This window comes from Caretta caretta, chromosome 2, assembly GCF_965140235.1.
Source record: "Caretta caretta isolate rCarCar2 chromosome 2, rCarCar1.hap1, whole genome shotgun sequence".
Taxonomy (NCBI): Eukaryota; Metazoa; Chordata; order Testudines; family Cheloniidae; genus Caretta; species Caretta caretta.
Genome location: NC_134207.1, coordinates 3,162,814 through 3,179,524, shown reverse-complemented (window position 1 = coordinate 3,179,524; position 16,711 = coordinate 3,162,814). Strand labels below are relative to the sequence as shown.

Genomic DNA, 16,711 nt, shown 5'->3' with positions numbered 1-16,711 from the left:
CCCCAGCCGGAGCCCTCACTCCCACACCCCAACCCTCTGCCACGGCCTCACCCAGGGATCTGATCCGACCGTGACACCCACGGGTTAGTCGCTCCAGACCGGGGGGACGGTTTCCACATTAAGTGTCAGCGTGGTGCCTAAGCTGTTCTCTTCATTGCCCCGCCCCGCCCCCCAGTCTAAACGTGACCAGGTTTCCAAGGGTAGCTGCGCCCTGGCTTTGCTGCACCGGCCCTGCTTGGGCCAGCCTTGCGGTGTGGGAGCGTCAGGAGCGCTCTGCCTCCAAGGCCTTTCGAAGCCTGGGCCCTTGGCCTCCAATTCTGCTACTGGCCATGCTGATCTCCTCCAGATGTGGGGCCCAGAGGCTATGCCCACAGATGCTGCAACTCGGGGTGGGGGGCTGCAGCACCTCCACACTTGAAGTGGTTTCCATTATATCCAGGGTTCACAGTTTGGCTCAATGGCTCTCAGCACCCGCCACCAGATGCACTGTTCCAGTGTCCCTGGCTGCACCACTCCGCCATTTCCCTGGACACCAGGCTTGGCAGCGCTGAGAGTTTCTTTCATTAGCCCCTGCCCCCCCAGACTTTAGCTGTATTGCATGCAACTAAGATAACACCAAGTGCCGGGGCGCCCACAGGGAAACAGACTGCACAGCAGGTGTGGCGAGATTACTTCCAAGCAGAAAGAAAAGGTCAATTAATGGATGATGCCCCAGCTCTGCGAAAGACTGAATTTTGATCTATGAGCCACCATGACAGCTGTGTCTGAGACAACGCAGATCACCCAGCACGGGACAAAGCATCCTCTGCTAGGGAGCAAACTTCCAGAAGCAATCAGGTGAATCTAAAGTCTTGAGTCGGTAGGAAACACAGCAAAGCCTCTTCAAAAGGGCTTTTCCAGCAAAAGAATGACTCATAACGACACTCCCTTCTACCCAATGAACCCGACCAACCTCCCAGATGCGACAAATAAAGAGAGAGAAACAAAATCCCTACCCTAAAATCCCCTCCTTTGACCCCGAAAAGAGCAATGTGCCAGATACTCCATGAAGTCAACTCGGGTCTTCACTATTACTATAGATGTTTGCTTGAAAGCTGCTGAGAGGGTGGTAATGGGCAGGACTATAAAACCAGACAGTCACAAAACACTTTTGGGGGACCTAGTTCGGGGTCCTCTTTTGATGTTGAAAGTCTTTTACAGCAGAAATAAAGAATCATGGAACTGAGGTCAGACAGTTCTTTACCCTCAAGGAAGGAATTCTGCGGCATTTTAAGTCTCCTGTATAAATCCCTTCACACACACCCGCCTTTGGTCCCCCGGTTTGGGTCTGGATCCTGTGTAGTTGGTTCAGAGGGGTGGGCAGCAGCTTTTGTATATACTTGGGAAGGGTGATTCATCACAGAGGTTTGACTTTGGCATCCCAATTTCAGGTCAGCAGGCTGCGAAGTCACGTACCATACAATTTGCACCATGTAACACAACTGATGCATCTTAATCTGTATGGGTTTTAAGTGTTTATCTCACAAAGGTAGTAAGATCTGTAGTGAATGTGTTGTCTCAGACAATGGAGAGATGCACTTTCAAGGGCAAGTGGGAAAGGACAATGGGCAGGAGAATCAAGCCCCAGAACTCAACAGCAGTGTGGATTCCTCCATCTCGCACTCCAGAAGGAGAATGGGGAACGGATGGCTGTATCGAGTCCGACATTCCAACACAGGGAATCATTGTGTTCCCATTCCCCCGCCTCAAGATTTGGGATCAGTGGCTTACCCATCCTTGGGGAAGGAGACCTGAGAGCACTCGTGTCTTTGCTGGGTCACTGATGGTCTTGAGGGTTTGTGCTGTTTGTCACTAAGTCTCCCAGCGTTTGGAGAGCTCTGTATTCTGTACAGGGACCCAACAACTCTTGGGCCAGATGTTTAACTTTCCCTAAGGCTCTCCCTGAATTCTCCCTTGTGTTCGGATGAAGGAAAAGGGGTGGGAATAAAATCACAGTTGAATATTGATTGAGTTACAAATAATTGCCCAGCTGTGAGGTCTCCTGTCTTCCTTTCCTTGGGCAGGATGTGAGATCCCTAAGCCTGGCATCCTGTCCACGAGGGGAGGACACATGCCGGCTGCTGCGGTCATGAGTGGCCGTAGTAATGCTGCTTGACTCCTGGCAGTTGCTCCCTGGGCCGGTAGCTTAAGGGAAGGGTCTCGTGGTTTCTCATCTTTCTGAAAGGCCCCATGGTGCCCCCCCATATGGTCCCCAAGGGCCTGGGAGCACCGGAGCCAGCTATTCAGGCAGAACCTGACGTGCCAGGGGCAGAGGGCACTGCTGGCCTGCCCTGCTCGTAACTCCCCCCCCGCGCCAGGGGTTCCCCCCCCATTGCCAGGAGTCTCTGCCCCCCCCACACCAGGTGTCCCCCAATTGCCAGGGGTCTCTGCCCCCCCCACCAGGGGGTCTCCCCCCCATTGCCAGGGGTCTCTGCCCCCCCATACCAGGTGCCCCCCCCATTGCCAGCGGTCTCTGCCCCCCCCACACCAGGTGTCCCCCCATTGCCAGAGGTCTCTGCCACCCCACCAGGGGGTCTCCCCGCCATTGCCAGGGGTCTCTGCCCCCCCCACCAGGGGGTCTCCCCCCCATTGCCAGGGGTCTCTGCCCCCCCACCAGGGGGTCTCCCCCCCATTGCCAGGGCTCTCTGCCCCCCCACCAGGGGGTTCCCCGCCCCCGCTCCTGGGGGACGGAGGAGGGGCAGGCTAAGCCTGGGGGACAGGGGAGGGCGAGGTCAGGGCCAGGGCGCGTGCAGCTGGGAGCGGGGCGCATGCGCCCTCCCGGCAATTTGCTTCCCCTCAGGTGAGCGGGGGTGGGGGGGTCACGTGTCCACCCGGCATCACTTCCGGCTGCATTCACTTCCGGTGTCGCTGTGAGCGCGCTGCCTTAGCCTCCCGGGGCGGGAGCGGGCGCTGGGCCTGGGGTCGCTGCGAGAAGCAGGGTCAGGGTCAGGGTCAGGGTCTGGGGCGGGGCCTGGGTCGCTGTGGGGAGCAGGGTCAGGGTCTGGGCCTGGGGTCGCTGTGGGGAGTGGGGGGCTGGGGTCGCTGGGGGGCCTGGGGTTGGGGCGGGGCCTGGGTCGCTGCGGGGAGTGGGGGGCGGGGCCTGGGGCGGGACCTGGGTTCAGAGCTGGGGCGGGGGTCGCTGTAGGGAGTGGGAGGGGACTGGGGTTGCTGCGAGGAGCAGGGTCTGGGCCTGGGTTCAGAGCTGGGGCAGGGGTCGCTGTAGGGAGTGGGGGGGGGGCTGGGGTTGCTGTGGGGAGCACGGGCTGGGCCTGGGGTTGGAGCGGGGGCTGGGCCTTGGTTCAGAGCTGGGGCGGGGGTCGCTGTAGGGAGTGGGGGGGGGGCTGGGGTTGCTGTGGGGAGCACGGGCTGGGCCTGGGGTTGGAGCGGGGGCGGGGGCTGGGCCTTGGTTCAGAGCTGGGGCAGGGGTCGCTGTAGGGAGTGGGGGGGGGGGCTGGGGTTGCTGTGGGGAGCACGGGCTGGGCCTGGGGTTGGAGCGGGGGCGGGGGCTGGGCCTTGGTTCAGAGCTGGGGCAGGGGTCGCTGTAGGGAGTGGGAGGGGACTGGGGTTGCTGCGGGGAGCAGGGGCTGGGCCTGGGTTCAGAGCTAGGGCAGGGGTCGCTGCAGGGGGGCGTGGGGTTGCTGCGGGCAGCAGGGGCAGGGGCTGGGCCTGGGCCTGGGGTCGGAGCTGGGGCTGGCATCCCCCTGCGGGCTCCCTCTGCCCATGTGACGCCGCCCCCATCCCAACTGCCGTGGCGGTGAGTGGGGGGAGCCCACACCGGGCCGCCAGGCCGAGCCCCCGGGGGAAGCGGGATGGAGAAACGGGCCCGCCAGAGAGATGTCGCGGCACCCATGGGAGTTCGCAGGTGAGGCCCAAACCGTGCTTCTCCCAGCGAGAAATGGCATGAACCATGTCCCGGCTGGGGGATAGCACATGCCCAGAGTGGGGATCCAGGCCACCATTTGCAAGTGATGAGTTTCTATTGCAGAATCTATTATTATTATTCACATTTGTGAGGGTGAGGCCCCAGGGTCAACCAAGGATGGGGCCCCATTACCATGGGTGGTGACATGTGAGCCAGGAAGCCTCCAGGTGGACTCTCAGGATTGTCTTTTACCTGGTAAATGGATCCGTTAGCTCTGGAGTCTAGAGGAGACCGGAAGCCTGGAGACCCACGACCCCGTTGTGACAAGCCATGTGTCAGAGTACAGCTGCACCGCATCATGGCATTGACAGAGCTGCCGCTTTCAGTCCATTTAGGAACGCAGATGTCCGCTGTAACTCTCCACCCCCTTCACTGACATTGCATGTAGATCTGTCCTCGCTCATCGGTTCTGTGTTCAGATTGGCTGGTGAATCAGAATTTGCCCTCTGCTTGCTGTCCTGGGGGCAGATTTTGGGGGATTGCCTTTCTGATTTTGATCTCCTTAGTGTTTTACTTGTTTCTGCCCTACTCTTTGCAGTTTTCCTTTCTGAGAGATCCTTTCTCCTGACTGCTGGATGTGATCTTGTCTGGGTTCTCTCTCCATTCTGCAGACGATGGGCTTGAGAGTGACTGTGAGAATGAGAAAACTCTACGGGAAGATCCTGGAAAGGTGAGCGCCAATGAGATGTTTTCAGACTGCTCCATGGGCAATGTTTCCCAGAGTCTGGACCAGGGAAAAGACAGTGAAAGTCAGCATGGGTTCAAACACAGCAGAGAAAATCCACAGGGAACCGGTGGGGCAAATCCACTCTCTGCGAGAGACGTCTCAAGAAGTGCAAAGATGTGGCTGTGTACTAGAGCCCAGCTCAGAGGGGAGAGAGACCCTATAAACGTGAGGAATGAGGCAAAAGCTCCTGGCAGTGTCCTGCCCTTATCAAACACCAGGGAATCTGTATAGGAAAGAAGCCCTACAAATGCATTGCGTGTGGGAGGAGCTGCCAGCTGAGCTCAGCGCTCATTAAACACCAGAGCACCAACTCCGCGAAGAAACCCTCCAAGTGCCTTGGCTGCGAGAAGCCGTTCAGCTGGTGCTCCGCACTCCTAAGATGCCAGAGGAGCCAGGCTGAGCAGATCCCCTGCCATCCCACTGAATGTGGGGAGAGCTTCCAGCAGCGCTCTGCCTTTGCCAGACACCAGAGAATCCACTGGGCGGAGAAAAGGTATGAGCGTGCTGACTGCGGGAAGGCCTTTGGGCAGAGCTCGGAACTGATCAGACATCAGAGAATCCACACCAGCGAGCGACCCTACACATGCGCCAAGTGTGGAAAGAGCTTCTCTTGGAGCTCAACCTTCGTCACGCACTGGAGGATCCACACAGGCGAGAGACCCATCAGTGCAGGGAATGTGGGGAGTGCTTCAACTGGAGCTCCACCCTCCTCGTCCACCAGAGGATCCACACAGGCGAGAGACCCATCAGTGCAGGGAATGTGGGGAGTGCTTCAACTGGAGCTCCACCCTCCTCGTCCACCAGAGGATCCACACAGGCGAGAGACCCATCAGTGCAGGGAATGTGGGGAGTGCTTCAACTGGAGCTCCACCCTCCTCGTCCACCAGAGGATCCATAAGGGGCAGAGACCCTACAAATGCACCGAGTGTGGGAAAGGCTTCAGTCACAGCTCAGCTCTCATTCAGCATCAAATAACGCACACGGGAGAGAGACCCTGGACCTGCTCCGAGCGTGCGAACAGCTTCGGTCAGAAAAATCCCTCCTTGCCCATCAGAGAACAGGCCCGATGGGTGCAGCGAGTGTGGGAAAGGCTTCCCGCGAAGTGTGGAGCTTCTCCAACACCAAGTTATCCACCTAGAGGACAGACCCTACAAACGTAGCGCCTGCAGGAAGAGCTTCAACAGCAGCTCGAACCTGACCAAGCATCAGTGAATCCACGCTGGGGAGAAACCCTACAAATGTGACGTGTGCGGGAAAGGCTGCAGCCCATGGCCCATCAGAACCCATACGGGCAAGAGGCCCTATAAATGTCCCAGTTGTGAACAAAGGTTTAGGTGGTGCTCAACACTTATCAGACATCGGAGAATCCATGTGGAGCCAGTTGCTCTGGGGGCATTTTCGTAAAACCACCAGGGAGCTATGTCCTGTTAAGCAGGGAGCCTGGGGGCTGCACAAGAAGGGCTGCGTTTGCTGTGGACCCCTCCCCAGGAGGGAGTAAAAGGAGGCAGCCCAAGACTTGAGCATTCACCTGCTGAGAGAGGAAATGTAGTTATTATAGAGGAAAAAACATCGTAAAAACTCATCAGCTACGTACCTCCGAGCTGCTTGGATAGCAGGTCGTAGCCAGTGTGCTGGGGCCAGTTTTGGGGTGACTGCCTGATTCTAAGTGGGCACCAAAAAAGTAGTCATAAAAATAATCTGGTGTTCAATGATAGTCTAAATGTGAATTGTGAAAAAATAGCTCTGTGCCGTGAGGGGGAGAGACTGTGCAGAGCAGGGGTGAGTTACTGAGGGGACAGTGAGAAGACAGAGGCGAGCTAGCCGTGAAAGAAAGCAGAACTGCTAAATTCAAATATATGGAGCTGTAGCCCCTACTCATTCATGCTGGCGCGGCCCTGTGGATTTCTCATGCTGTGTTGGCCACAGCTGAGTGCAGTGGAATTTGCATCGTGCCTGTGTCCAGGTGTGGACTGGTCCATGACTTACAAAAACCGAATCCATACACTGGAGGCGAGCTTAGGCCAGTTGGGACGGGAGCTCACTCATCCTAGGGACTGCGAGAACAAATGACCTGCTGTGCCTCCAGGCTGCAGAGGGGGTGATGCTGATCAGTGAGACTGGCTGCTTTCTCTTAGGAATGGCATAAAACCATTCTAGCCTGCTTGAAACATGTAAAATAGGTTTGTGGGTGGTGGTTGTTTTTTTTAAAGCCCTCCCCCCGCATTTCTGCAAAGGCTCCCTTTGATCAAGGCAACTACCTCACCCCTTTCCTTGGTCTGTATCTGCTGTAGGCCCCATTACACAGGCAATGCTTTTAGCAGCCTCATTGCTGTCTCACTTGAACTGTCAGAAATGCCATGTTTGGGGACGTGGGATTTCCCTGGGGACGAGAGAGTTTCCAGTGTGACCAGTGGCCGGAAGGTGCAGGCCTCCTCCAGCTGTGACTGTACAGGAGGTTCCTAGTTGGTTTGATGGTCAGATACACCCGCCACAGCTGTGGTCATGAGCCGGAGTGTGTAACTGAGCTGGAGTTAGTGTATTGAATGATCCCTGTGGCACAGGCTCAACACCCTCTAAGCAGGGGCTATATGTGTCTCCATCCCTTTCATGCAGCTCCCTGGTTCCCTGAAATAGTCATTGCTTATGCCACCCACCCCACTGCAGCCTCACTGGGGAGATCTAAAATGAAGCCATCCCGTGGTCCAGAACCTGCCTGAGCTCATAGTTCTGGGCAGGGACGGGAGCTGCCTTCTCTCTGTGAGACTGGCTGTGAACACTGCCCTGAGTCCGGTGTGTTTTGGGAGCAGCGGGGTAGTCACACGCTACAGCATTTCTCATCCTTGTGGATGGTATTTATCCCAGAGCCAAGGGCAGTGGTTAACAGGTGGGGGTTTTGCGGGGTGTGTGTGTGTCTGTGTGTTTGAACAGGAGGGACCAATGAAAGTGTAGAATTGCTGAGCCTGGAGACTTTTGAACATTTTACATAACTAACACTCACATAATCAGTGAGGTGACAGGCAGGCTTTGAGGGCCAAAGCTGGGGCAAATGCCCTCAGGCCCTCCTGTTAAGGGCTGGTCCTGGACCAGTGAGGAGGGAGGACGGAAAGCTCATGCTCCCTGAGTCCTAGTAGCTACATCCCCCAGGCCCAGAGGTGTGTGCCTGCCTCAGCTAGGGTGGGAAGGCAGAAGAGGTTGAGTATTTCCATGCTTTGATGGGGGTGAGCTTCCTGCACTGGGGAGGAGATGAGTCCAGTTTGCTATGGGGCACTGACTGATCACATGAGTTTGGGAGGCTGACTGGTGATTTTTCCACTCATGGGGTTGGCAATGCTGATCTTGCTCACCAGGTGGCTTTTCCCAAAGAGCTTGCAGCACTAATTGTAAGTACAAGGTAACTCATTAGTAATAGCACACGAGTAACAGACTGTCACCACAGTGCTAGTTATTTCTAGCAATTATGTTTTCACACTTTTACTTGCCTGTCAGGTATTTTCTACATTCATAGTTTACCGTTTAACGGAGTGGCGAAAGCAACAGGTTAATCATTGTCAGAATTTTGACTTAATCTCAGTGCACAGAATATTGTAATATATACCATTTGTGGATTCTTTGGTCATCCAGCTGTATTATTTAACAAAGAGACTTAAATCAAAAAGCATGAACAGATGAAACTCTTACAGAACGGCGTTCCTTTTTCTTTGAGTCTTACTTTAAATCTCTGCTCTAAAAGGACGCTTAAAAAAATTAAGCTTTAATGTCTCTCCTATAAAGAAAGAAAACATAAAATTCCCCAAAGCCCCCTAGCGTGCTAAATCGTCCAATCCAACTCCAGTCAAGTAACAAAAACCCGTCAAGTGACACCACATATTTTAAACCCATACGGAGTGCTAAACTGAAAACAACCCATTTAAGTACAGCTTAGTGTGCAAAGCCTGGTGTGAAACCAAAATTCAGGTTTCTTACAATCTCCATAAGAAAGTACCCATACTGTGTTGTCAAACACTGCTAATTGCTGGGGTGTTACATTGAAGTGTACAGCCAGAATGATCCTGATAAATTCTTCAAAGCAACAACGGGTCAGTAGACAAGAGCTAAGAGGTTCACAAAAGGTGAATCCCAATGCTAATTAAAGTGAAACTGCCCATTAACAGATGCATATAAAAGTTAGTACATTTCTTTAATTGTGGAGCTATGACACCCTGGCCCCACCCCAGAGCCTTCACCCCCCCTGCACCCTAAACCTCTGCCCCAGCTCTGAGTCCCCTCCCACATGCTGAATCCCTTGGCCCCACCCCTTCCCACCCCTTCCCACACATCACCTCCATATTGGTGCGCATAACGAAATTCATTCTGCACATGGATGTAAAAAATTAGAGGGAACATTGGCTGTCAGGTGCTAGTACAATCAGCATCACTTAACAGTAACATGGATGCTCTTGCAGTTAGAGGACTGGACTGGACCTAAGGATCACCTGGCTCATTTCACAACTCTGCCATGTAATTCCTGTGTGATCAAGGTCAGGCAACTTACCTGTTGTTGCCTCAGCTCCTCATTAGTAAAGTGGAAATCAATGATACTTCCCTATTTCACAGGAGTTTGATGAAGATAAGCTCATTATTATTTACAAAGAGCTCAGGAACTACAGGGGAACAACACCCTTGCCCACAAAAACTGTTTTATCATTCAATCCTTTCAAGACTAACATCTTCATGCAGGTTTATGAATCACATTATGACTTTAAATAGCAAAAAATCCCAAATCTGCTGCTGTTTCAAAGACGTGTGGAACAATGTCCATTACAAAAGTGGCTAGGCTACCTGGATCCCCGCCCTCTTGGATCGCAGGCAGGTGCTAAATGCCTAAGTGCAGATATTGTAAACAGGAAATGAACACAAAAATTGGAACGGTTCAAGCTGGGCCCAGTGCCACGAAGAGTGAAGAATCCCTCAATCCCACTGGCACTAGTGGTTGATAACACATACACGGCAGGACTGGATCCAAGTTGCCAACTCCATCACTCCTGCTAGGGAGGAAAGTACAACATGATGGTGAGATGTTGTTTGATTTCATCGGATCTGTGCCCTGGTATTTGCATATACCCAAGGTAGATGTTTAATTACACTGGTTCCAGGCATAACAAAAAAGAACAGAATTGATAAAGGTACATTGAAACCTAATCACTTATCAAGTCTGAAAGACCTAGGTAAAACCTTTCAAACCTCACTGCCTAAAATTAGGCATCTCAATTTGAAGAGCTTAATAAAGCTAAGTAGGCTTTCAGTGGGGCTGAACACCCACCAAACCTCTGAAAACCAGATGGGGTTTTTTGTGTGCGCTTTAATATACAGTTAGGTGCAAAGTTTGACATGTCACCAGATACTGCATAATCATTTCATACAAACTTTGCATCATCTTTATTCCTCAGAAGTAAAACAAAAATATAACAAGAACAGGGCAAGAAACTCCCTAGCACAGCCACAAAGAACTTTCATTGTAAAGGTATTTATATTTATGTAGAACAATGCAAACATATAGGCCTCAATTCTCTGTGCATTTATTTCTCCACTTGAGGCACGAACAGGACAGCGACAGGGTTTAAAGTCACCTTTGTTGTAGGCCAGCTCAGAGTCTGCCTGGCCCCCAAGTAATGAAGTTAAAGCAACCTCAAATATACACTGCTAATTCATATTCTAACTCCATATAGTGTACTTACTGGTTTAACTTTTTTTAGGATAAGAAAATATGACTATAATGCTATCGTATTCTAGCAGCGTGCAGTCTAGACCGGACAGGGTGATGTGCGTGGCAACTGAAACTTCTGATCATTTGTTGCTGCTGCCACAAGCTCCTTAGCTACTCCTGTCTGCAAAAATCCAGCAAACTCGGCACATGTCATTTTATAGTTGAAGTGCACGAACAGCTCAGCTTTCACCATGTCCACCTGGAGCCGAGTCCTTTCATCAGCCCACAAGTTCTTCATAACGCTGAAAACGCGTTCCACAAATGCGTTGCTGGGTGGAACAGCAAACACGTGCTGCACAATTCTAAGCAAGTTTGGGGCCTCGCAGCACTTAAAGAGCTCTACCCACACCTCAGAGACATTGATTTGATGGTGACGCTCTTGCTGCTGGCACTGTGTCGATTCAGCATCGTTTATTGAACTCTTGAGGATTGGTAGCACATCATTCAATACGCACATTTCTGTAAATAATTCATCTATGTTCACTTGAATGTTCAAGTTTGTAGACAACGCGCACAGTTTGTCTAGCTGAAGAGGCTCGTCCAGATTGAGTGGTGCACACAACTTATAGAAAGAGTTTTCGCTGAAATCAAACCACTTTTCCAGGTACTGTAGCATGCGTGTGTAAGCCCGCTGGGCATCGCCAACAAATTTATTCTGCTCATTAAGTGGTAGCTTCTTCAGGAACTGTGTCACTTTGTACCCATAGAAGCCTTTCTCTTGTCGATTCTGAATCTCTCTTCTCAGCTTGTTGAATATAGCATAGAGTTCGGTTACCTGAATGTAATCACTTTCAAGAACCTTTATGGTGTTGTTAAATTGGCTCATAATGTTGTGCACAAAGTAGATGTACAGTTCGGGAAGCGTAACAGTTTCATCATCAGAAACTGTGTCCTCTTGCTCAGCAAGAAAGGCCCATATTGCGCGGCTTACATCTTCCTCTCCTTTGTTCACAAAGTAAGATTTGAGTGCAGGCCAATCCTTCAGTAACCTGTCTACGGCAGTGAAAAGGGTCAGAAAACGTTTAGGTGCCTGGTGTAAGATTTCTAAGTATTCTGTCTCCATGAAGTCAAAGAATTCTTTAAGTTCACTGATATTCTTTGCACTGGATGAGAATTCACTGAAGACCTTGATGACCAAATATTCTACATCGTAAGAGAGCATATTCAAGCCATGTTTCGCTGTATTGTGTACTATGTGAGCACTGCAATACCCTGGCACAAGGTTTGGTAAATCCAACATTTGTTTTAGGTGCAGAAAAACAGACTTATTTTCTCCAAAATTGACTGCTCCATATGCCACAATTTTATTCTGTATCAGACCGGAATTTTGAAGACAATTTCTTAAGTTGTTTGCGATTGCCTCTGATGTTTCGTCTGCATCCTCAAAAAAGTCTATGATAGACATGCAGAGTCCCTTATCTTTATTAAAATAGCGGACGGCAACTGGGAATAATACAGTGTTCCCTTTATTAGACGCATCTGTCGCCATTGAGAAAGGTGTTGATCCAATGTCTTGCACAGCCAGTTTCAATGAATGGGGTGCTAATACAGTTTCAATCAAAGCTTCTGCTTTTGTCATTCCACAGTGAATTTTGGAAGCTATCTTGGAATCAGGGAAAATGGAGTGGTACAGTTTATTTCCACAATCTTGAGAACGGTAGCTGTGGTGGTGTTTAACTCCGTGATATGTTAAAAGCAATTCAGCCGTGCATATGTGTTGTTCTTTGGCGTTATCAGTCTTTATGGAGACTTTATTGCTAGTACTGGACCATACTTGTCCTTGTACTTTGATTCTGTGACCTTTTGTCTCTGCATGATGCTTAATAGCTTTTACAGAATCAAACTTAACCGTGAATTGAACACGACAAATAGAACAATATCCCGAGTCTTCACTTGCCTTTGTAAGCCAGTTCCGATACTCTGGGAGTTGTAGCCACTCATCTTTAAAAGAGCAGAGCCTTCGACTCTTTTTCTTTTCGGGTTCCGCCATTTCACCCTCGCGCTAGTCTGGCTGCAAGCACAGGTCAGCCACCAGATAAAAGTGTTGAGCGTGTGTGGCAGTTGCTCCCCGCTGTTTGTGGTGGTGCACTAAAAAAGTTATTCAAAGAGTCAATCCCCTAGTTTTTGGCCGATTGAGTACGCTAATGACAGGTTTTACTTGTTACAGGACGCTAGAAGAAGATAGACAATCGTGGTAACTCACTTTTGGTGTCCGGTCAATACTTCTGACTAGAGACTGCACCGGTCCCCTTAAAACTGGACTTTTTATATATTAGCCTCTCTAATTTGTCACAAGCTGTTTTCAGTGCAGCTAAAGTTAACAGCGGTATTTTGACCAGCTTGGGTAACATCCAGTTCTGCAAGGACATCTCTGTGTATTTGCATCAGTTCAATTAGCACCACCCTGGGGAGAGCATTAACCGCTGCGGCTAGCACATCAAACGGCATGCTTACAGGGTCCCCATTTTTCATGTTTGGTAGAGTATTATTAAGCCATGACAAAATGACGTGAACACGATAATTTAACAATATAATTTACATTGGATACCAGCTGCTCTCAAGATTAACAAAACAAGGCCCTAACATGTTGATATATTAAGTCAACTGTATTAAGGTAAGAGTCAGAGTCTGGTTTTAACCTTTAAGACAGAAAACCCCCAGCCAGAAGACAGCGCACAGAGAATTTAGTTCATAAGTCAACACCCCCCCCCCCCCCAGTGTTTATATTTACGTATTAGGTACCAGTCATTCCTTAGAACCTTCCAGTGACTGAGAAGCTGTAATTGTCACGGGTTTCTCAGGCTCGCCTTCATTTGTTGGTACTACATTGACTCAACACATGGTATCTGTTGTTCAAACCTTTGCTGAATGTTGTGTCAGAGAAGTCAGGACAGGGGCAATAGGGGGCAGAGCACTGTGGGAGCAGTCCCTGGAGCCAGAGGCAGCATCGGTCCCTGGGCCGAGGGCATTCGGGGCACGATTGGGCGTAGGTGGGGGTTGATTCCTGGAGCAAGGGGTAGGGTTGCCACCCGTCTGGGTTTTTGGCTTCTGTGTCCAGGTGCGATGATGCTGGAGAGAGCCGGGGCCTGGGAAGCTGAGAAGGCAGGATGGGCCATTATGGATAGCGGACCCGGCCATGCTCCTCAAATGCTGTGCGCTGGCAGGATCCCTCCCCCAGGTCCAGGGGCACCATTTAGGGAGGGGAGAGGAGTATTTGCCCTCCCCGCCCCCCCAAGATTCATACCCAAGCCCTGGCATGCAGGAGTGCTGGCCCTTTAAGACAGGCACACGGAGGAGAGTGTGTGTTTGTGCAAGCAGGAGTCACACAATCCCTAACCCTGAGCTCAGTGATGAAAGTAAGCTGGCACGGTCCAGTACAGCATACCGGTAAGAGCGGGTACACAGCCGACCATACCAGCAGGGCCGCTGATGATGGGGGCCAAAGGGGCAGCTTCCCCAGGGCCCGGCAATTTAAAAGGGCCCAAGGCTCCCGGCAGTGGCTGGGAGCCCCGGGATAGCGCTAGTGGCGGAGATGGCAAAGAGCCCCAGTCCTTTTAAATCGCTGCTGGACCGCGCTGAAGGGCTGGCCGGTGGAGTCTGGCCCCAGCCCCGCCCCTTCCACCCAAGGCCCCCCCCTTCCGGTTGAGCCGCCCCCGCACCTTGCTCAGGATCCCGGCTGCCCTGTGTACTGGAAAGTCCCTTAAATTGCTTTCACCCAGCCTGAGCTGTCAATCAGCTGGTGGCTCCTTTGACTCCTTTCTCGTGCCCATCGCTCTGCACAGTGCTGTGCCTCCCCTGGCCAAAGCCTTGAGTTTGCACTACCTGTGGTGAACTTTGAGGGCGAGGGGAGGGTAGGTTGCTGGTCCCTGGATCTCCTTCATCCTCCAGCCTACCAATTACAAAGTTCCCTTCCCCCCCAAAAGGGTTTGAACGAATGCCTTCAGACCCTCATCTGCTGAATGGATCTATGTCACCTTTGGTGAGTTCATCCTACTTTTGAGAGGCTTTCTAACCTTTCACAGCAGAAGTATATTGCAGTCTGCCAGGCAATCATGATGCCAGTAAAAGCCAGTGCTTTTACTGACATGATGTAGCTTTATTTTATTAGCTCCTCCACTGTTTTGCTGCCTTTCGTCGACAAAACTCTGTAGTGTAGACAAGACCTCTAATGCCTAAGACAGTGCCCTAAAGAAATTAAAGGAAAAAGCTCAGAGAGGGTAAAAGATGCCCAGCAGCAAGACAGTGGGGGTAGTTCTACATTACCCAGAGGGGTTTCTTTTCAGATCTCTTCAGCTTCTAGTTTCATCTCCAGTGTTCCAACAAAAAGAGCAAGAACTGCCCCCAGAATGCCCCGTCATTTACCTAGGCCCGAGTATTGGATGCTGATAACTTGTGATGTATGTATTTAAGGATCTAGCCCTTGGTTCAACTTTATATCTAGGTACCGTCTTGTAAAATGGCTTGCTTTCCCCCTGGAAAGGTTCTCTTGTGGATGATCTCCATACATAGTTTTACCATAGTTAATTCATTGCAATTCGTGGTCCTACACAAAGTCTAATGTTACTAGAAGGCAATGTTTGTTCCAGTCTTTACAGAAGTTCTATCAAGTAAGTTCTACTAATTAGGTACACTTTAATACTACCAGTAAGATGTGCTAAATGAATTGTTCACTATAGCATGCCACTTAGGGAGGTCTTTTAGCAGAGAATCCCTATCCATAGCTGTCTCTAGCACAGTTTCCAATGAAAATTGCAAACGGGCAAATTCTGCCCTCCTTTGCACTGCTGGAAATCGGAGTCACTGCATGGGTCTCAACCATTATTCTGAATTTGGAGTTGTGTAAATGAGAACAGAATATGGCCCATTTTATTTCATTTTTAGTTTTGATCTTACTGATGCAAGATTTTGAAAAATATATTTTGGCCTCCTTATTATAGACCTAAGGTTCACTGAAATTCTACTACATTTAGCATTTCAATCAATCATTTGTGCATTGAAAAAGTAAGACTACAGAAAGTACTGCTATTTAAAGTGCTTCAGTTGTGGGGTGCCATGAAACAACCTTTGCGTTAGGGTGTGATAAAATATTGTCATTCTAATCACTGTAGTACCACAAGGTTTAAAGTAGTTTAAACTTTTCCAGAGTACTGTCAACCTGTGGAACTCCTTGCCAGAGGATGTTGTGAAGGCCAAGACTATAACAGGGTTCAAAAAAGAACTAGATAAAATTCATGGAGCATACGTCCATCAATGGCGATTAGCCAGGACGGGCAGGGGTGGTGTCCCTGGCCTCTGTTTGCCAGACGCTGGGAATGGGCGACAGGGGATGGGTCACTTGGTGATTCCCTGTTCTGTTCATCCCCTCTGGGGCACCTGGCGTTGGCCGCTGTCGGAAGACAGGACGCTGGGCTAGATGACCCAGTATGGTTTATGTACTGCACCCCTTGCAAGAGTCTGATTTGTCTTGGCCACCCCCAAGTTTCACCTCACTTAAAAACGACTTGCTTACAGACCAGACAGGAACATACAAAAGCCCCACAGCCCCCTGGGGCTGAAGAAGGGCGCACGGGCTCATTTCCCCCCGGCGATTCTAAAATGGGGGGCACTTGGGAGATGCACCATTGTGCTGACAGTCGCCCTGCGTCTGAAGCCCGAGCTGGCCCTGCCCTGGCTAGCGCTTGCCCTGTCGCCCGGGGCAGACGCAGGCTGAGATCGGGGGAGCCCCCGGGAAGAGCCCTGCGAGCCCCGCCGGCTCCCTCCGCGCCCCCCGGGCGGGGGCCCCCAGGGTGAAAGCAGCCGGGGAGCGGAGGCGGCGGCGGGTTAGTTCTGAAATCGGTGCGCGGCTGCCCCGTCGCCCCCCGGCATCCCAGGGAGAGTTGCCCCCCGTCCCTGGTGCCCCCGCCCGGGCAGCGCTGCTACCTACCGGTCCGCGGGAGCCAGTGCCGGGTGCTCCCCCAGCAGCCGCTGCTCTGCCGGCCCGGCGGCGCTTACTGCGGGGACCGGACGTTGGGTGTCCGGTCAGCCGCGCCGACCGGACACCGAACCGATCCCCTTTGCGCCCGCCCGCCCGCAGCTGGGCTGCGGCCGCCCGAGCTCCAGGCGGACACGTTTGCGATACAAAGGCGTTTGCCTCGCTCCTCTCGCAGGACTACATGTCCCAGCATGCAACGCTGCCGGACCCGAAGAGGACCGGCCCGCGCCACAGCGAGGCGGGAAGCTTCCACCGGCAGGGCTGAGCGGGGCGTCAGTGCGCGGCATGCTGGGAGCTGTAGTTCCGGGC

The 16,711-nt window shown here is 51.7% G+C and overlaps 1 protein-coding gene and 1 pseudogene across 2 annotated transcripts; one reads left to right on the top strand and one right to left on the bottom strand.

Annotated features, from left to right (window-relative positions):
- The first annotated feature begins 3,873 nt into the window (after positions 1 to 3,873).
- LOC125631089 (uncharacterized) lies at positions 3,874 to 8,370 on the top strand (annotated as a pseudogene).
- Positions 8,371 to 10,076: 1,706 nt separating this feature from the next.
- On the bottom strand, positions 10,077 to 16,666 carry LOC125632940 (uncharacterized). 2 transcript variants are annotated; one of them, XM_075124876.1, is made up of 2 exons: positions 16,355 to 16,666; positions 10,077 to 13,525 (listed from the first exon to the last, which is right to left on the bottom strand). In XM_075124876.1, the coding sequence occupies exon 2, from the start codon at positions 12,419 to 12,421 to the stop codon at positions 10,469 to 10,471; it is 1,953 nt and encodes a 650-aa protein (XP_074980977.1). In that variant the 5' UTR covers positions 12,422 to 13,525; positions 16,355 to 16,666; the 3' UTR covers positions 10,077 to 10,468. The 2 variants fall into 2 exon arrangements, with proteins under 2 accessions (XP_074980977.1, XP_048697839.2); XM_048841882.2 differs by having other exon boundaries at positions 10,077 to 12,519.
- Positions 16,667 to 16,711: the final 45 nt, after the last annotated feature.